The 22,216-nt window shown below is 43.4% G+C and overlaps 1 protein-coding gene across 1 annotated transcript; it reads right to left on the bottom strand.

The window, feature by feature from the left end:
- Positions 1-10,795: 10,795 nt before the first annotated feature.
- LOC129840381 (uncharacterized protein K02A2.6-like) lies at positions 10,796-15,359 on the bottom strand. Its single transcript, XM_055908212.1, has one exon. It carries the CDS (start codon positions 15,142-15,144, stop codon positions 11,041-11,043), a length of 4,104 nt encoding a protein of 1,367 aa, XP_055764187.1. The 5' UTR covers positions 15,145-15,359; the 3' UTR covers positions 10,796-11,040.
- Between the last annotated feature and the right edge of the window lie 6,857 nt (positions 15,360-22,216).

The raw sequence follows: 22,216 nt of genomic DNA, 5'->3' as shown, positions 1-22,216 counted from the left end.
AAATCTGCCATTTGCAGCATTTACTGTAAATTTGGTCTCAGCGAACACGGGAACATTGGCTTTAAAACGTACATTGCTGACAAAGTTTGATCGGATTGAATCCCGGACCTTTCTATGAATTTAATTTGGGGAAGACGCAAAACATCATAATTATATTTTGGGCAGTCTGGCGTGGAATGCCTCTGCAATGTTGTTGATATTGTATCAGCTATGCTCTCAATCACACAGTAAGCATGGGACATAGAAACCAACTTTTTCATAAAGCGTTTCAGAGTAGGAGTGCTAATCTAGAATCAGGTCCCCCCCATGTCCATGTAATCTAATTCATCATGATCGAAAATACAAAACTGATCCTAGATCAGCACTCTTGCTCCGAAACAGGAATAAGAGTTCAGCACTACAGTTCAGTAGAAACTGAAGATTCTTGGATAACCAATGAAACACACTGACAAGAAAGAACCTCCCCTGATACCCTCCCTTGAAACTTCCATTATGTCCCAAAGGAGTTGGTAAGGAAACTTAAAAGTCAACGTTCCAAGTCCTGTTTCACCCATAGTGCTGTGGTTTGTTTGATTTTATGACCATGATGAGTGGAAGACAGTGGAACCCTCCTCTAACACAGTACGGCTTATTTCACACAATCTCACTCTCTCTGTCACTGTCTCTCTCTCTGACTGCATCTATTTGATGAGCCTTTTAGAGTCAATAACTGCTACCTAATTACACAGGGCAGAGAATGTAAACTCCACAATACTTAAACACTGCAACGCTTAAGCTCTCCTGAACGCTGCCTGTTTACAACAGTCTCAAACACCCTCAGTCATTTGTCTGGCGAGAGAATGAGAGAGGAGAACACTTGGACCGAGGACAATAGAGCCCAGTTGCTGTCAATTGAAGAGGCATTAAACAGGAGACACAACAAGCAGTATGTTAACGAATAGCAAATCGCTAGAGACAGCGGTTCAATCCCCGCGTCCACCCCACTGTTTTTAGCTCCCGAGTGGCACAGTGGTCTGCATCTCAGTGCTAGAGGCATCACTACAGACCCTGGTTCGATACCGGGCTGTATAACAACCGGTCTTGATCGGGAGTCCCATAGGGCGGCGCACAATTGGCCCAGCGTCGTCCAGGTTAGGGAAGGGTTTGGCTTGGGTAGGCAGTCATTGTAAATAAGAATTTGTTCTTAACTGACTTGCCTAGTTAAATAAAGGTTCAATAAAAGCCTTTTTTTTTTTCTTTTTGTTTTAGCAGTCGGACATGTTTGAGGGATTGAAACCAGGTGTGTATGACAAAGACAAAACAAATGGAAAATGAAAAGTGGTTCGGCAATGGCTAGAAGGCCGGTGACGTCGACCGCCGTACGCCGCCCGAACAAGGAGAGGGACCGACTTCGGCGGAAGTCGTGACATCAAATATGACTGTCAGATAGATTGGAATAATATAGGAGATTGTGTGTACTCTATTCATTATACTTCTATCTTCATCATGTAGTTCTAGATACAGCCCTGTCATTATTTGACTGCAGCCAATACAAAAGTAACTTTCTAAGATCTGTATTCAAATCAGGGGTTGGAACCGATTCAGCGAACAGAACCGAAGACTGGAAAATAACTAAATGTTGTGTTTTTATTTTAATTCTGGTACCGGTCTGCTCACACAAGCTTGCTAGCTAGCTAGGTAGTCCAATGTTAAACCAACTCTCTGAAGTTCAAAGACATTCAAAGTTCTTTCATAGAACCCGCTCCTCCGTAGGTATAATTCTGTGGGCCTGAGCCAATAGGGAGTGAGTCAATATGAATCTGGGTGAAAAACAAAGTGACATACTTCATTGCTGATTTTCAATATGAAATACAGTATGTCAAAATGAAAATCCTTTACTTTCAATAGAAATGAGTCAGCCCTAAACAACGGAATGCACTGAACGCAACTTGAGGCCCATCATTCAGCCGATTGTTCTCAAGAGCTTTCTTTTGTTTTTATTATGTGTCAGGCAGATGTTTGCCTTTTGTTTTGCGGATAATAATTCAAGTGGCATTCTCATACTTTTTCTCAAATGACTTCACTTTAATTTCAGACTCCATTCAAAGGCACTTCAATCTGTTTCGGGAATAATTGACAATTTTGTTACGAAAAAAAGCCTTTGAGCCTACAAAGTTTGCCCATAAATAATCTCCATCTGAATTCACTCTTCTTCAATAAATGATTTACCCAAACTACATTATTTAGCCAATCTATTCATATTCCAACTGTTTAATCATTTTTAGAGTGCGAAGCTTGGGTGACTAATGTACTGTATGTGTAGTATTTGTTTGCAGTATATAGGGGCTGGTATGGGTATGTTTACTTTATGTACTCTTTTAATGTTGCCTGATGGTTTGTTCTGATCATTTTCACTGAGTGAGCAGGTGTTTTGTGGACGGTACGTTCCCATGCCTTGTAGGAGGTATGTACCCAGACCTTGACAGTGTGTGTCTGCGAGCCTGCATGCGTGCGCACACATAAACAAACACACATTTGTCCACATGGGCATGTGCCCGGCATGTGGACTTTATGTAATGACTGTGATGATACCCCTCTCAGCTCTTCCCCCCCCCCCCCTCTCTCTCTCTGACTGATTCTGTGCTGCTCTAAGTAACAGCACCCAGGGGAGATTTACAACCCCAGTCAGCTGCTCAGATTCAGTTTAGCATCATTCAAACCACTGCCTCCTACATGCGCATACCTGAACTTAAACACACTCAGGTACACACACACACACACACACACACACACACACACACACACACACACACATGGAAGCATGCACACACACGTGCACTCGCACAGGTAAGCATACGCACACGTGCACCCAAATCAGAACCTCTTTCAATCACTCACTTATGATGATATGGAAGTGTTCATGAGGAATTTGTGGAAGACATATGGAATGTAGAAGTTATCTTTGCAAATCCCGGGAATGTTCCTGCATGGTATTGTTTTAGCGAGAAGATGTAATGCCCAGTAAGGAGATAGGAATCTCTAGGCACAGTGTGGTGAGACTCCGTACACACACACACACAAGTACGTGCAAGCGCACGCACACACTGAGAGAGGAGGGGGTTTAACATAGCTAGAAGATGGTGCAAGGATGAAAAGATTAGCTGGGGATGAAGGTAACGGAGAGAGAAGACAAAGGAAAGGTCTGTTTGTGATAAGGTCTTGTTTAATTTTTGTCATACCTACAGTAAAATAGAATAGGGCCCAATGCTGTTATCAGTCTCTCTCAAGATTTTCTTTTGCAGTTCCTCAGAGGCAGTCTAAATACCAAATGGCACCCTATTCAACATTGGCCATAGTAAAAAGTGCACTATATACAAAAAAAGAAAAAATAAGTGATATCTAGAACCTAAAAGTGCTCTTTGGCTGTCCCCATAGGAGAACCCTTTGAAGAACCCTTTTCTGTTTCAGGTAGAACCCTTTTAGGTTCAATGTAGAACCATTTCCACAGAGGGTTCTACATGGAACCAAAAAGGGTTTTTCCATGGGTACAGCCGAAGAACCTTACACTCTTTTTTTTCTAAGAGTGTAGGGATAGGGTGCCATTTGCGACAAAGACAAAACAGCACTGGGACAGTGGGACACTAGCTGTAAACAGTTCTCTGTAGGATAAGCAAGCCTCACAAAAGGCCTTCCTCTCATGAATAGACCGAGAGAGGCAGCACTGCACTTTCCATAAATACACTACACGAAACAACAAACACCCCAGAGTCGCCGGGCAAAATATATCTCCCCAAATACCACGTAATGCATCAATATCCAGTCTTTATTTTTTAAATTGTATATAAAGGCGTCCCCCTAGGCTTATTTGTGTGTGTAACGGATGACGCTCTCCTCATCCTCGGAAGAGGTGAGGAGAGAAGGATCTTCAGACCAAAACGCAGGCTCAGGGAAATAAGCCATCTTTATTATAAATTACGATGGCACACGAAACGAAACAAAAACACTTTCCAAACTACAAAATAACAAAACGACGTTGACGAAACCTGAACATAAACTTATATAACTAAACATAAACTTACGTACAGGAAACAGACGACATCGAAACGAAAACGAAACAAACAAACGCTACAGTCCAGTGTGGTACGAACAAACATACTGACACAGGAGACAATCACCCACAAACAAACAGTGAGAATGCCCTACCTAAATATGACTCTTAATTAGAGGCAAACGCAAACCACCTGCCTCTAATCAAGAGCCATACCAGGCAAACCAAAACCAACATAGAAACAGATAACATAGAATGCCCACCCAACCTCACGTCCTGACCAACTAACACACAAAAACTAACATAAATAGGTCAGGAACGTGACAGTGTGAATGCCCAGCGGAGGGACCCTTGGAGCTCGCCAACACCTGCCTGGCCTGTCCTGCAAACAAACTTGGGGAGGCAACACAGACTTCACACGTGTGTGTTTGAGTGGGAGTTGTATGGGGGGGGCTTTATGTGTGTGCACGTGTATTTGCGCACACACGTGTATGCATTCGTGCACATTCAGTGCTATCCTGAGCTCTGTATTTTGAATGGGAGCCGTCCAACCTGTACTTGTAGAAACAACAATGGCTGTTAAAATGAATGCAGTTGTACGGCAGGCAAAAAGGGACACAACGTGATTTACTATGAACAAAAGAACATAAGAACAGAGGTCAGTGGTGAGTCAAGCGTAACATTCAGTATCACGTTTAAAGAAGAAATGTGTGCCCAGAAATGGCCCATCTGGCATTCAACATTAGCACACAAAAAATTCAGCTACGGAGTGATATTTTTTCCAGATGTTCCTACTCTTTGAATACACAAATTGTAACGGCTGAGTTAAATACGTGCATATTTGTGTAAAACATCAATGGCTCTTTGAGCTATTCAAGGTGATTTTCACATAGTAGTGGAAACAACAGATCATTCCCCACTGTACGCCAGACTAGGAAAGAAACTCAGCTTCACTCTACTCAAGACACTGGCTCCCTGCTGGGCTGAGTCTGGGCGACGTTGTCGAAAACTCCATAAAAGATGTACCATAAAAAAAATTGCCCTACGAATATGAAATCTGCTGCATTCAATGTTTGTAAGAAAGAGTATGGGCAGATAAGAGTGTGTGTGCATGCCTGTGCGTGTGACATCATGTATGTACTGCGTGATTGTGTGTATGTGTACATGTACTTGCGTGGTTCAATGTATGTTTGTGTGGTACCATAACATGAAACATATTGGCAGGGGAACATGCCGGCCGGACACATCGTTATTCATAAAAAAGTAGATGTTTCCTGAATTCCCATACCCCAAACCAAATAAATAACCGGCCCTGTTTGACAGAGTGAGAGCCCCTTGTCTCCAGATGCTCTGACCTGGCGTGTCTGCCTACACACACTGACACACATACGCCTGCCTGTCTGTCTTCTATCCATCTGCACTACCCAAGGCCTCCCCATCCCCACCAACCCCACAGACAGACACCCAGAGGAGGATCGCATTGCCTGCAAACGATCACACACCAACATGATGGATGGCTATCCCCTCTCGGTAATGCATAAATGCATTATCTGTCACGGCCTGCCCCGAGGCAGAGGGAGTAGCTCTTTTTTGACGCTTAGGTGGCCTGAGGTGGCCTAGCGGTCTGCCAGCATGGGTTTAAATCCAGCCCACTGCTCTTTCAGCAATCTCTCTATCTCTCTTTCACCTCTGTCTTTATCCCAAAAAACATACAAAAACAAACAATATATGTAACTAAATGTTTTATACTTACAGTTGAAGTCGGAAGTTTGCATACACCTTAGCCAAATACATTTAAACTCAGCTTTTCACAATTCCTGACACTTAATCCCAGTACAAATTCACTCTTATGTCAGTTAGGATCACCACTTCATTTTAAGAATGTGAAATGTCAGAATAATATTAGAGAGAATCATTTATTTCAGCTTTTATTTCTTTCATCACATTCCCAGTGGGTCAGAAGTTTACATACACTGAATTAGTATTTGGTAGCATTGCCTTAAATAATTTAAACTTGGGTCAAACGTTTTGGGTAGCCTTCCACAAGCATCCCACAATAAGTTGGGTGAATTTTGACCCATTCCTCCTGACAGAGCTGGTGTAACTGAGTCAGGTTTGTAGGCGTCCTTGCTCGCACACACTTTTTCAGTTCTGCCCACAAATGTTCTATGGGATTGAGGTCAGGGATTTGTGATGGCCACCTTGACTTTGTTGTAATTAAGCCAAAACTTATGTCTTGAGATGTTGCTTCAATATATCCACATAATTTTCCTGCCTCATGATGCCATCTATTTTGTGAAGTGCACCAGTCCTTCCTGCAGCAAAGTACCCCCACAACATGATGCTGCCACCCCCGTGCTTCACGGTTGGGATGGTGTTCTTCGGCTTGCAAGCTTCTTCCTTTTTCCTCCTAACATAACGATGGTCAGTATGGCCAAACAGTTCTATTTTTGTTTCATCAGACCAGAGGACATTTCTCCAAAAAGCACAATCTTTGTCCCCTTGTGCAGTTGCAAACCGTGGTCTGGCTTTTTTATGGCAGTTTTGGAGCAGTGGCTTCTTCCTTGCTGAGCGGCCTTTCAGGTTATTTCGAAATAGGACTCGTTTTACTGTGGATATACGTAGATACTTTTGTACCTGTTTCCTCCATCATTGTCACAAGGTCTTTTGCTGTTGTTCTGGGATGGATTTGCACTTTTCGCACCAAAGTACATTCTTCTCTAGAAGACAGAATGCTACCCTTCCTGAGTGGTATGAAGGCTGCGTGGTCCCATGGTGTTTATACTTGTGTACTATTGTTTGTACAGATGATCATGGTACCTTCAGGTGTTTGGACATTTCTCCCAAGGATGAACCAGACTACCATTTTTTTTCTGAGGTCTTGGGTGATTTCTTTTGATTTTCCCATGATGTTAAGCAACGAGGCACTGAGTTTGAAGGTAGACCTTGAAATACATCCACAGGTACACCTCCAATTGACTCAAATGATGTCAATTACCCTATCAGAAGCTTCTAAAGCCATGACACAATTTTCTGGAATTTTCCAAGCTGTTTAAAGGCACAGTCAACTTAGCGTATGTAAACTTCTGACCCACTGGAATTGTGATACAGTGAATTATAAGTGAAATAATCTGTCTGTAAACAATTGTTGGAAAGATTACTTGTGTCATGCACAAAGTAGATGTCCTAACCGACTTGCCAAAACTATAGTTTGTTAACAAGAAATTTGTGGAGTGGTTGAAAAACGAGTTTTAATGACTCCAAGTGTATGTAAACTTCTGACTTCAACTGTACTCTCAGGCAGTTTCTCCAGCCACCTGTCAGACCGGGAGTAGGACCCACTCTTGCGGAACGAAGATACCCCTCTTCCGAGTGCCAGATCACAACTCTTACACTTAATTTAACAAATCCTATACTTCTTATAGATCATTATTCATACTGTAGTTGCTATGATTGGGACTATAAATGCATAGAACCCGTAGGAGACCCGCTGTTCACTTTGGGGACCCTGAACTGCGTGGCTCAGTTGGTAGAGCATGACTCTTCAATGTCAGGATTGTGCGTTAAATTCCCTCACGTGAAAATGTACGCAGGCGCCACTGTCAATTTCTTTGGATAAAAGCATCCACTAAATGGCATATATTATTATATTCTGAACTGTTACCAGACGTAGGCTGTGTCTGTAAAAGTGCATGATGATAGAAATTAAAGTAATGTCCAAAGGTGACCCAGTACGTCAAGGCGCAGTCAGACTCTGTAGCAATGTGCTATGCTAGCTCACATGTTAGCCTTCTTGACAGAGGGATGGGAGAGGCCACTAATGTGATCATCAAGACGCTGCAGCCTATACATATACACTGAACAAAAATATAAACTCAACAAGCAACCATTTCAAAGATTTTACAATTACAGCTCTTATAAGTCAATCAGTCAATTGAAATACATGTATTAGTCCCTAATCGATGGATTTCACGTGACTGGGAATATAGATATGCATCGGTTGGTCACAGAAACCTTAAAAAATGTAGGGATGAGGATCAAAAACCCGGTCAGTATCTGGTCTGACCGACCTTTGTCTCATGCAGTGCGACACATCTCCTTCGAATAAAGTTGATCAGGCTGTTGATTGTGGCCTGTGGAATGTTGTCCGATTTCTCTTCAAGGGCAATGCGAAGTTGCTGGATATTGGCGGGGAACTGGAACATGCTGTCGTACACGTCGATCCAGAGCATCCCAAACATGCTCAATGGGTGACATGTCTGGTGAGTATGCAGGTCATGGAATAACTGGGACCTTTTCAGCTTCCAGGAATTATGTACAGATCCTTTCGACATGGGGCCTTGCATTACCTCATGCTGAAACATGAGGTGATGGCAGATGAATGACACAACAATGGGCCTCAGGATTTTGTCACGGTATCTCTGTGCATTCAAATTGCCATCGATAAAATGCAACTGTGTTCGTTGTCCCTAGCTTATGCCTGACCATACCATAACGCCACCATGGGGCACTCTGTTCACAACGTTGACATCAGCAAACCGCTCGTGCACACAACACCATACATGCTCTCTGCCATCTGCCTAGTACAGTTTAATCCTGGATTCATCCGTGAAGAGCACTTCTCCAGCGTGCCAGTGTCCATCGAAGGTGAGCATTTGCCCACTGAAGTCGGTTACGACGCCGAACTGCAGTAAGGTCAAGACCCTGGTGAGGACGACGAGAACCTAGATGAGCTTCTCTGAGATGGTTTCTGACAGTTTGTGCCTGAATTCTTCGGTGGTGCCAACCCACAGTTTCATCAGCTGTCGGGGTGGCTGGTCTCAAACCATCCCGTAGGTGAAGAAGCCGGATGTGGAGGTCCTGGGCTGGCGTGGTTACACGTGGTCTGCAGGTGTGAGGCCGGTTGGACGTACTGCCAAATTCTCTAAAACCAGAGTTGGATTATGGTAGAAAAACTAACATTCAGTTTTCTGGCAACAGCTCTGGTGGGAATTCCTGCAGTCAGCATGCCAATTGCACGCTCCCTCAAAATGTGAGGCATCTGTGGCATTGTGTTGTGTGAAAAAACTGCACATTTGGCCTTTTATTGTCCTCAGCACAAGGTGCAACTGTGTAATGATCATGCTGTTTAATCAGCTTCTTGATATGCCACACCTGTCAGGTGGATGGATTATCTTGGCAAAGGAGAAATGCTGACTAACAGGAACACCCAAGATGACCGTCAACAATACAGTATAGTGACCACTGCTGCTTGTCATATAACATTGTATTCAAAACGTTTATGTTCAATTAGTTCCAGTGTAGGAGTATCACTGTATTATTATTAAAAGGGACATCCCACCAGAATTACTACCAACAGAATACAGTGCCTTCAGAAAGTATTAAAAACTGTAGGCGCATAGCAGGTCATTGGCAGGCAGACAGACAGGCTTTTATTCTGACAGAGGAGTCCTGCGAACTGGCTTCTGTTTTCTACAGTAAAATAACATGTTCTTTCCTTTACCAGTTGCCAATGCTTTCAGACCCTTGGTTACTGATAGCCTCGGAGTCACTCTAGCTATGATACGAGACTGCCCCTAGTGACCAAAACGCACTATAGCATGGTAGTCATGGTAATCAAATGAGTAAAGATGTACGAAAGCTGCTGCTTGTCAAGAAGAAGTCCATGGCATACTACCTTACTGTGCTACCCACCATCTCATTTACAGTGGAGTTAATGGATCACTCGTTCAAGCTACCTCTCTTTTTTTGTCTCTCTCACAGCCACGCTCACTGACGTGTTCATTAAGCTTATCTTAACTTTGGCACTATCTCTCTCTCCCCTTCCACTCTCTCTTCATATCTCCCTTTCTGGCTCTTTGTGTATTCAAATCTCTCTCTCCAACTCCCCCTTCTATCTCTCTCTTCCTCTTCCTCTCTCTCGCTGTCTCCCACTCTCTCTTGAGGAGTGTGGTAAAGGTCCAGTGTTTGCAGAAAATGTCTATTTGTGTTTGTCAGCGACAGCCTGACTGAGCGAGAGAGATCTTCTCCCCTCTTCACCCCATCCTTTCCTCTTCTCCTCCTCTTCCGTCTCCTATTTTCACCCCTCCTCTTTCTTCCTCTCCTCTCTCCTCCTTTCCCTTCCTCTCCCACTCCTCATTAAGAGGACAGTGCTTACAGGGACCAACAACATGTCCTTCTAAACCACTTCACCGGTGTGTAAAGTGTATTGACTACCTAAAGGCTGTGATATAGTGGATAGTGGCATACCTACAGCCCTCATGTACCCGTGTCTACGATTCACGTTCCCACCCACTTCCTGTGAAACACTATTCCTATTATTCCCTTTCTCTCCTGTCCAAAAGAAATATTAACTAATACTTTAAGAATTTTAGGCAGGATATTGTGTTTAAAACGAGATAAAAGATTACCCTCACGGTGGAAACCGACATTATCAAAGTTGGTTTGTCAAGGCAGTGTTGTTTATTATGATCTTACAGAGAGTTGATATTGGCAGGCTGGCTTGTCTCTTCGGGGGAGTTCCAGAAAATATGAAGAATGACAACCTTTGGCGTGCTCTCCTACTTATTCAAAGATACAGTAGAAGTAGAAAATGATTTCCCCATATTTTCTGGGTAGATTTATAAAAGCCTGCGGCCTTTGTGGTGCTAAACATGATGTCCTGCTCGTTCTGGGATTCTGAAATTTGACATCCGCATTTTTTTATGTTGTAGTGTCTTAGCTCTTATTACTTATTTATATAATAAGAAAGACTCTGAATACAATAAATGGAACTGGAGCTTCACATTTTACTGGAATCAGTTAGAGCCAGAATAACATCGAACAACACTGCGCATGCCCAAGGGTGCTCCATTCTTAAAGGGGACATCAGTAATTAACAGAACATAACATTCCTTCTTTTATACAATCAGAGTTACTTTTACCAACCCCCAACTGAAACACTTCCCAGAACTTGTTGTAGTTATTTTGCATCTTTTAATTTGAACTTGAACAGTTAGTTTTTGTTTGTTTGTTTATAAGTCCAGTCTGTCTGGTGGCCGGTGCCTTCGTTCTGGGTAGCGCCTAGGATTGTCTGGAGGCTCCTGAACATCCTCAGTGTGTGCTTGCTCCCTTATAGCTTCTGCTATAGCATCACCTTCATCAACACGTTCCCTTCTTTCAGCCTGGGGTCTCTTTACTGCTCCACCGTCCTCTACAGTTCCCTGTGTGTCATTCTCAGGAACTCTCTGTGCCTGTTCTTTCTCGATTGTTGTGCTGTTTTCCGTGGAATGCATTTGGTTAATGTGACGCCGCCACATTATGTCTGGGCTCACTTGAACCTGGTAAGTTCTGGGTCCCGTTTGTGTATGTACGGTCCCTCTTGTCCATTTCCCTCCTCTTCTGTAGTCTCGCACCATCACTTCCTGTCCTGTTTGGAGATGGCGCTCCCGGCCACCGGAGAGCATCTTGGCTTGTTTGTTCAGCACTTCATTACGCCTGTTAGGCTTCATGAGGTCCAGCCGTGTGCGGAGAGGCCTCCCGAACATCAGTGCGGCTGGGCTTTCATTTGTCGTGGCATGTGGGGTGTTTCGGTAGGAGAGCAGGAACTTGGCCAGCTTTGTTTGCAAAGTCCCTTCATCTCGTTTTGCTGCCCGGAGTCCTTGCTTTAGGGTTTGCACAAAGCGTTCTGCCAGCCCATTGGTGGCAGGGTGGTACGGAGCTGAGGTTGAGTGTTTGATTCCATTTACTGACATGAATCTTGTAAACTCGTCACTTACAAAAGCTTGCGCGTTGTCACTTACTAGCTGCAGCGGCAATCCGAAGCGTGCAAACGTTGTTCTGAGACACTCTATCGTCTGAGCTGAGGTGGAGGAGTCAGTGCAAAACACCTCTGGCCATTTGGAATGGGCATCAACTATAACCAGAAACATGTGCTTTTCAAAGGGACCAGCGTAGTCCACATGAATTCTCTGCCATGGCTCTGTGGGCCATTCCCAAGGGTGGACTGGAACAGGAGCAGGCATGTGAAGGGTTTCCAAACATCCGCTACAGTTCTTTGCCATATTTTCTATCTGTTGATCCAGACCTGGCCACCAGAAGTGGCTCCTTGCGAGCAGCTTCATTTTGACAATTCCAACATGACCTTCATGTAGTTGCTGCAAAACCTGATGTTGGCATTTCTGGGGTATCATGACTCTCATTCCCCACATCAAACATCCTTGGTACGTTGTAATTTCGTTTCTCCGCTGGAAATACGGAGTCAGCTCCTTTCTGCCAGTCGCTGGCCATCCTGACATGGTGTAGGTGTACACTTTTGACAAGGTCACATCTTTCCTTGTCTCCTGTTTGATCACTGTGCTTGTGACCGGTAGTGCCTCGAGCTGAGCGGTATGGAAAATGTCCACTGCATCCACACTCCTTTGTCTTTCTCTTCTACACGGCAGTCTGGATAATCCATCTGCATTTGTGTGGAGGGACGACGGCTTAAACTCAATGTCATACATATGACTGGCGAGGAACAAGGCGTATCGCTGTAACCTGGCTGCTGTCATTGCCGGAATGCCTTTCTTTGGACTGAAAATGGAAAGCAACGGCTGGTGATCCGTAACCAGTGTGAAACGCTTGCCATATAGGTATGCATGGAATTTCTTGACGCCCCACACTAGCGCCAGTGCTTCTTTGTCGATTTGTGAGTAGTTTTTCTCTGCATCATTCAATGTTCGTGATGCAAATGCAATTGGCCTCTCTGACCCATCTTTCAGTGTGTGTGAAAGGACGGCCCCTAAGCCATAAGGGGACGCATCACAAGCCAACTTCACTGGCAGTTCAGGGTCGTAATGCATCAGGACCTGTTCAGATGTGATGAGCCGTTTTGCCTCCAGAAATGCATTTTCACACTGTTCTGTCCACCGCCATGTCCTATTCTTTTCCAGGAGCTGATTTAGAGGCTGGAGTACTGCTGAAAGGTTTGGGAGGAATCTTCTGTAGTAATTGATCAGTCCCGCAAAAGATCTCACTTCTGTGATATTTTGTGGTCGTGGTGCCTGTACCACTGCCTCGATTTTGTCCTGTGTTTTGTGCAATCCATTGCGGTCAATTTCATGTCCACAGAAGACAATCTTGTCTTTGAAGAACTCACATTTCTGTAAGTTTGCCTGTAGACCATATTCTTTCAGTCTTTTCAGGACCTCTTCCAGGTTAGCCAGGTGTTCTTTGTCGGTGCGTCCTGTTATGATCATGTCATCCAGGATACACTGGGTTCCTGGGATTCCTTGCAAAATCTGGTCAATAGTTCGTTGCCAAATGGCTGGGGCCGATGCAATGCCAAAAACCAGGCGGTTATACCTGTATAGACCTTTGTGTGTGTTTATTGTCAGGTACTGTTTGGAGCTCTCTTCAACCGGTAGCTGCAGGTAAGCCTGTTTCAGATCGATTTTACTGAAGTGTTTCCCACCAGCTAGTGCAGCAAAGATGTCCTCCAGACGTGGCAAGGGGTATTGGTCCACATGCAACATTGAATTCACAGTTACCTTGAAGTCCCCACACATTCTAACAGACCCGTCTTTCTTTACAATAGGAACTATGGGTGTGGCCCATTCGCTTCTGTCCACTTTCGTCAGGATCCCTGTATCCTGCAAGCGATCGATTTCCGCTTCCACCTTTGGTCTCAGGGAGTATGGAACAGATCTGGCTTTGCAGAATTTTGGGGTTGCGTCATCTCTCAGTACAAGTTTAGCTGTGAAGCCTTTTACTGTTCCCATCTCATCGCTGAACACTGTGTTGTATTTCTTCTGCAAGTGTTCCAGTGTTTGGTCTGTGTCCTTCTCTTTGGACTGGAACGTGTGGAGCATTTTCAAATCACACCAGTTCAGCTTTATTTTTGAAAGCCATTCCCTGCCAAATAATGGGGGGCCAGTTCCAGGCACCACATACAGCTGTAACTGCTGTGTTTGCTCCCCATACCTCACTCTGACCTGCAACACCCCCATTGGGCTCAATCTCTCTCCTGAGTAGGTCTTCAGCAACACATTTGTGTTTTTCAGCTTGATAGCCTTGAAGTGCTCATTGTAGACAGTAGTGGAAATTATAGACACTGCAGATCCTGTGTCCAGCTCCATTTTGAGGGGTTTGCCTTCGATATCTGGTGTCACCCATATTATGCTACTGCTGGGAGAAGTCACTGTGTTTAACTCCATTGTACCAATTACTCGTTCATCTGAATCACTGCCACTGTTCTCTGCTAGTGCATTCACAGACCCTTTCATTTTCTCAGTTTTCCTGTTGTGACAGAATTTTGCTCTGCATGCTCTTTGAATGTGCCCCCTTCTACTGCATTTGTGACAAATTTCGTCTTTGAAACGGCAGTCCTCTGCTCTGTGACCATCTCTGTCACACCTGTTGCATTTATCGGCCACACGGGGGCGCTGTCGGCTGCGCGAAAACTTGTGCAGGGAAGTTTGTGATAGGTCAGTATTTCTTTTACTTTGCAACTCAAATGCATCTTTCGTCGCAATTTCCATAGTCACAGCAATTTCAACAGCCTTTGCAAACGTGAGATCTGATTCTGTGAGCAAACGTTTTTGAATGTGTTCATGTTTCAATCCACAAACAAATCTATCCCTTAATGTGTCATTTAGGTTCTCTCCAAACTGGCAATGTTCAGACAGTTTCTTCAACTCTGCTACATATGTACTAACACCCTCACCCTCATTCTGATCTCTCTTGTGGAAACGAAAACGTTCCGCGATGAGGAGTGGTTTAGGTGATAGGTGATTTTGCAATATCTCCACAATCTCTGTGAATGTTTTATTTGAGGGCTTCAGAGGGGCAGTCAGATCTCTTAGCAAACTGTACGTTTTTGGGCCAATTAAACTCAACAACGCTGGTACTCTCTTGTTATCAGCAATGTCGTTTGCAATGAAGTACTGTTCCAGTCGTTCAATGTAAGTTGCCCAGTTTTCTTGCGTGTCCTCAAACACATCTATTTTCCCGATGCTAGCCATTCTCTTTACCTCAGGCTCCACGGGTCTTTGATCTGCCGCCTCGTTCTCGTTAGCTCTCCCCTCGTCGTCACTGCTTGCTAGCTGTTGTGCTACAGGGTCAAAATCTTCCTCTCTTCCTACGAGCTCCATCTGCATTCGTGATGCACACTGCAGGTAATCATCCTCGTCGCCATTGTAGTGTCTTAGCTCTTATTACTTATTTATATAATAAGAAAGACTCTGAATACAATAAATGGAACTGGAGCTTCACATTTTACTGGAATCAGTTAGAGCCAGAATAACATCGAACAACACTGCGCATGCCCAAGGGTGCTCCATTCTTAAAGGGGACATCAGTAATTAACAGAACATAACATATGTCATGAGGATGGAACATCGACACAAACTGTGTACAATTAGGACAACCAAAAGGTGTTAATATCACAATCTCATTGTGTGATTCAACTGAGGATATGAGCTGAAAACAAAACAAAACCCCTCCTATGAAAGATATACCACGAAGCTGAATGGGTTTATGAACCGGTATCCCCTTGGTCTCTGTTAAGATCTGAATGGAACATTTTTCCATGCTCCAAAGTGCAAGAATATAGGCCTACCATTTTATCTCTGTGCCAAAGCTTTAGATTAATACGCCCCCTATCCTTCTCTCACTCTACCCATCAAACTGTGTCAGTCAGTTAACCCACTTCAGTTCAGATGGAAAACAAAGACATGGAGAAGGAAAAAGAAAAGGGAGAAGAATGAAAAAAATAAAATATGTACCTAAAAGGGGCCTTACGGTCCTGCTGTGCTGCATAGTGGAGGTTGAGCCAAGCCCCACAATGAACGGGAGATATGAGCGCCCGTGAGCCTGTGTCCCAAATGGCACCTTATTGCCTATGTAGTGCACTACTTTTGACCAGAGCCCAGAAGTTGACATTTTGGACGCACATTGTGACAGACAGGCCATGGCAGCCATCGAATTCACTGGGGACAAAGGAGACGTGTGAGCGGTAGCTGACTGACAGAGGGCCCATTTCCACTCACACAAAAGACCGGAGAGATGAAGCAGATAAGCCACTCTCTAGACCTTATGTGAGCGGGGCCAAATGATAAGATTTCCCTTTTCGATTCCTACTTATGTGCGCATGCTGCACGGCGATGGACACAGGACTATAGTCTCCGTTTTTTTAAAGGTTCTTTTATTCCCCTTCTTTTTAAGCAGCTCAGATGTGACAGCTGCCTTTTCATTCCATCTCTGGTCTCCTTTGTCCCTCGGGCTGAATTGAAAGCAGGATACTGGTGATAGGCTATAGGGCTTAAAGAGTGGCTCTCATCATGAAAAAGTCGATATACTGCGATATCCAGGATTAGGCCTGCTGCATTCTGTAGAATATAAAGCATACTTACACAACAGAAATATCTAATTGCAGGTATCTTCTTAAAAAGCGTAAAACTGCCAATAAATAAATAAATAAACTGCCAATAAATGTAATATCATGTGTTGTTCTATACCACATTGCATTTACTTTTTCCCCCCAATATCCAACACCACTAACAGTAAATTGTTGACACCTTATGGACCTAACCTCGTGCTCTGCAACAGTACCCATTGATTCTTGGAGAATATAACTACTACTAAATGCCTCATGAATCTATTACATCTGTCTCATCCTATCATAACCCAAAATATAAGGTTACTCTTTTCTATTGTAAATTCTTACAATTATTCTATAAAATTTTAGTATTTCACTCCTGGGCTACTGGGTGTGCAGGCTTTAGGTCCAGACCTGCAGTAACACACCTGCTTTTGTTTTATGGTCCAGAGAGAAGACTTAGCTTAGTTAATTTCCTGTTCAATTCCTGAATCAGGTGTGTTAGTGATGGGCATGAACATAAGCCTGCACACCTACGTATTGTAAATCGGTCTGGATGAGAGCATCTGCTAAATTATGCTCTTAGGTAATGGGAATGCACGAAAACACGTATTTGTACGATGTCTCTGTGACAGGGATGGAGTGGATAAAGAAGCACCTAGTCAGGTTAGAAGTAAGAAAGAGCATTTTCAGATGAGGACACTAAAAATGGATGTGGAAACCTTCAGTTGTCAAGAAGCAAGAAACAGGCCCATAATGTAATCAGGGTTCACATCAGTATTTTCAATCTGTTATGTTTTGACCCATCAGTGACCTTTACCCCTGCACTCTGCTCTCTCTTCACCGACATCTCAGGCACTCAGCTTTTCACAGGAAGAAATTAGTAGATTTTGGCCTCAACATCACAGGGTCACAAGTATTGCATAAGATATATATTTTTAAAAAAGAATATCAATGTTTTTGCTATATTAAAAGAAGAGTTCAATTCACGTAACAGGGTTGATCTTTAATTTAATCACTAATCACCTAAAATAAATAATAATCTTCAGAAATTACTTTGTCAAAGCAACAGAGTAACTAGCAGGGCTTTACAATGACGGGGAAAACTTGGATACATTTTTGGGTTAAAATCTTCCTAGAAATCAGAAAAACACGAGGTACATGATTTTTGGTACTTTAGCAAGTCTTTGTTAACATAAGGAATCTGATGTATTATATTTTCCATGTGGTCTTTATTAAAGGGAACTTAATTTAATATGACAGGCTTTTTAAAAAAGTTCTACTTGAAATAACAAAGGGACACAAAAGGCACTCTGTTTGTGAAACAGCCCAAAAGAAGATATGAAAAGTGCTACTGGTTGTTTAAGATATGTAAATGAAACATGCTACTGAAGCAAGAAACAGGCCCATGATGTAAGGCCTGGGTGTCGGAGTGGAAGTCAAGCGCAGGCAACAGCAGGTGCAATAACCAAATGTTCTTTAATGAACATGCAGAAAACTAGGCCACCCAACTAACACACTGGGTGACCACTTAAACAACCCCAGACACGGGGAATACAAAACAGTACAGCAAACACGATGCACGGAACAAACACCACCACTTACAAACAAACAATCCCGCACAAAGAAACCTGTATGCCGGCTGATTAAATAAGCCCAACTAATTAACCCTCATACAAAACAGGTGCGCCCAATAAACACATAGGGAGGGGGAGAAAAGGATCAGTGGCAGCTAATAGGCCGGTGACGACGACCGCCGAACGCCACCCGAACGGGAAGGAGAGCCTGCCTCGGTCGAAGTCGTGACACATGATGAAATCATGATTCACATCACCATTTTCAATCTGTGTTCTTTTAACCTATCGGTGACCTTTATCACTGCACTCTGCTCTCTCCTCTCTGACATGTCAGGCCCTCAGAGAAAGAGTTGCGTAGATATTATGCTCGAAATCACAGGGACCCACAAGATAACTGAGCCAAAGCAGATATATCGCTAGTGGTTTGTCACAACACATTAGCAGAGACAGAGTGTGTTCAATGGATTCTGTCACAAAGCTTAGCATTCTTCTGGCTGCTCAGATGGGAACCATCCATGCTGTCTAAGAAATCTATTCGATTAAAGCAGGAGGAGAAAATGATGCTTTTTACAACCATGTCAAATCAAATCAGATGTTATTGGTCGCACACACGTGTTTGGCAGATGTTATTGGTCACATACACGTGTTTGGCAGATGTTATTGGTCACATACACGTGTTTGGCAGATGTTTTTGCGGGTCTAGTGAAATGCTTGTGCTTCTATCTCCGACAGTGCAGTAATATCTAACACGTAACATCTAACAGCTTCACAACATATACCCAAAATACACATACATCTAAGTAAGGTATGGATTAAGAATATACTGTAGAACGCTGTGGCTATTATTGACAAAAATGATCTCTGGGAGATAGTACGGTCGGCATTTGATTGTGAGATATTCTAGGTCGGGTGAACAGAAGGACTTGAATTCCTGTATGTTATCACAGTTACACCATAAGTCGTTGATCATAAAACATATCCCTCCACCCTTCTGCTTCCCGGAGAGATGTTTGTTCATGTCGGCGCGATGTACTGAAAACCCAACTAACTTTACAGATTCAGACAGTATATCTCGAGAGAGCCATGTTTCCGTGCAGCAGAGTATGTTACAATCCCTGGAAAGCAACTCTTGACTTGAGCTCATCAATTTTATTATCCAGAGATTGGACATTAGCGAGTAAAGTACTTGGGAGCGGTGGGTGGTGTGCACGCTTCCTAAGTAGGACTAGAAGACCGCCTCGAGTACCTCTCCTCCGCCGGCGTTGTTTTGGGTCAGCATCTGGAATAAGTTAAATTGCTCTGCGGAGAGCAAACAAAGGATCCGGTCCAGGGAAGTCGTAATCCTGGTCGTAATGCTGGAAGTTCTGGTGAGTTTCCATCGCTCTAATATCCAATAGTTCTTCCTGACTGTATGTAATGACACAAAACAATTCCTGAGATAATAACGTAAGAAAAATAGTACATAAACAAACAACATACTGCAGAATTGCTTAAGAGCTAGTTGCGATGCTGCCATCTCCGTCGGCGCCATCATCTCAATGTGGGAATGGACTACTGTTTGATCTTTAAATCCGAATCTGAAGAGAGCCTGCTTTTATGGAACTCTTCTGAAACTTCACCTGAAAATTCCACACTGAATGCCGAATTAAGGGATCGACTGAAACTGAAATTGATTCATAACATTTCAACTGTCTTGATTCAGAACCTCTCGTCAGACACTGGACTATACAGTGCATAGTGCTGGACAGCTGGCAAGGTGAAACTCCAGCAAAGCATCAACCTCAGTGTCTGCAGTACTGTAGCTGTGTCATCAGTTTATATGTATGCTCATTTGAGAGGGAAAGTAGACCTGCAGTGTGGGGACTCTTGGGGGAGATGGTAACTTTACAGTCAGATGGGTCCGCAAGCACTTTTGGGACGTGAACGAATCCGCAAAGCCCTTCATGGAGGAAGTAAGGGGCCGGGTGCTGCTGGCTGACAACGGATCCTCTCTCCATATGACCAACTTCACATTTAATGCCTGGTAGTGGAGGGACAGCGTTGTGTTTACAGTCAGACCATCTTAGCGATCTACTGTATGAGTCAGTGTTAAGTCAGCATAATATGGGAGAGAAGGCTGTGCTTCCCTGTTTCAACCCTGACCCCAATGGGACAAAGACATGGTGGGGGGAGAATCCTCAGTCATCAAGGGAAGCAGACATCATACTGATGGACAATTGTCAGGAAATGACTCCCTGGTCATCCCATCACTGACGCTCAACCACTCAGGGTTTTATGATTGCCAGAAGAAGCCGCCATCAAGAGTCATCATACCATATGGTCTAATGGTGTACCCTAAGTCTGAGCCCCTCAAAGAGTTTTGAGGCGAGGTTGCCCTTACATGCAGCTGATGTCCCAGAATAGAACAGGGTGGAGTGGTAGAGAAAGACTACAAAGGTGGGCAATGTTATTCTGGAAACAAGATGTATGGATAAGTATAAACAATTCCCTGAAGATTTGGAGGGCAGAATGAATGTATTTCATACCCAAAATACACGTACATCTAAGTAAGATATGGATTAAGAATATACTTAATCCATATACTTAATCCTCACCGGAGGACAGTGAGGATAATGGTGTGCTCTCATCTCTGACCAGAAGAACATGGTCTGTTTATCAATAACTACAACCCTCTTGATTGAAGGGTAGAGATACCCCGTTTGGTATCGACTCCACGAGCTATGCTGTGTACTCTTCACTGCTGGCCTGTGCTCTGCTGGGGATGGACTTTGCTGTGATCACTGTGAACCTTAAGACCAGGAGGAGAGACCAGGCTTCCCTGAAGAGCAGGAGGGGTTACCAGGCTTCCCTGCAGAACATGAGGTCTGCAGCCAAGACGCTTGCCAGCAGAACAGCAGAGTGGAAGAGGAGAGTGAATAAAGGGAAGAGAGAGAGGATAGTGAAGAATAAAGAGAAGACTAACATTTTAATCCGTTTTTTCACTTCCTCAAATTATCCAAATACTGTAGGTTTAAGGTCAACATTTGTTTTTTGCTTTTTACTTTCAGTAGCTTCTGGCTAGTATTTTTCTGCATGTAACAAAGCTAATGTAATTGTGTAGGGCAGCTATACCTTAAACAAAAAATACATATACTAATCCTTTTAAGTATTTCCAAAACAACCTGAACAGGGACTTTGTCTTAGGAGTTTGCCCATATGAATGTACACCGTTTGTTTTTTAGACATAAAGCATTGATATTGAGTAAGTTTTGATAGGTCCACTCGTTAAAAATAGCTCCACTTGAGAAAAAGGATTTGAACGTTTCTTAGAAAATGTTACTTTACTTAAATAACGTGTTACTTCCATATCAAATTGCTTTTAATGATTCTCGTTAATAGTTTGTTACTTATATGTCAAAATGCTTTCAAGGATTTTGTTTATACCTATATGTTAAGTTTATTTTAAGGAATTTTGCTAAAGTCACAATCTAGAAGATGTCCTGCACTTCATTTGATTTGTCATTTCAATTAATGATATATACCCAGCTAATTGAATATAATGCCTCATGAGCTTAGTACAACTTTCTTAGCCCATCATCATAACCCAAACTATAAGGTTATTAAATACAAAAAACGGCCTAATTCACAATAATGTGACTTGTACCTCATACAAATGGATTCTTCACACACCACACTAAGAAATTATCCAATTCCACTACATTTTCCCCAAAAAAATTATTACATGAAAGTAGACCATCAGGTCTGTTTAAGTGAGCTGTTTTGTCTTGTAGTAATGTGGTGCTTGCCTGTATTTCCTTAAACCTTTATTTTAGCAATACATGTCATTGAGATTCTTCTTTTTGTAATACCATCCTTTTTTTCTTTCTACGTTACACCCAGGAACACACTGCTTAATGGCAGGGTGGCGGATTGTGTACCCTGTCACCGAGAAATGCGTACACCAGCTGATTGACGGAGCTCCGGGCCCCCTCTATGCATTTGTTTATATTCTGGTCCCAATGGAACATCCAGCTTCTCCGCTGCATGATATTAGCTGGCGCAGAACACCGCACAGTTTGTGCCACTTCATGCCTTGCTCTCAGAGCCAACTAATGTGACAGTCAATAATGTATGTAAATAATTCATTTCTAATGTTTAGAGTGAGGTGTCTCTGAACAACAACAATGTTCATTTTTGCACAGCTGTCACGACTTCCGCCGAAGTTGGTCCCTCTCGTTCGGCCGGCGTTCGGCGGTCGACGTCACCGACCTTCAAGCAATCGCCGATCCACTGTTC

Source organism: Salvelinus fontinalis, chromosome 41 (assembly GCF_029448725.1).
Source record: "Salvelinus fontinalis isolate EN_2023a chromosome 41, ASM2944872v1, whole genome shotgun sequence".
Classification (NCBI taxonomy): Eukaryota; Metazoa; Chordata; class Actinopteri; order Salmoniformes; family Salmonidae; genus Salvelinus; species Salvelinus fontinalis.
This window is presented reverse-complemented; position numbering and strand designations above follow the sequence as displayed.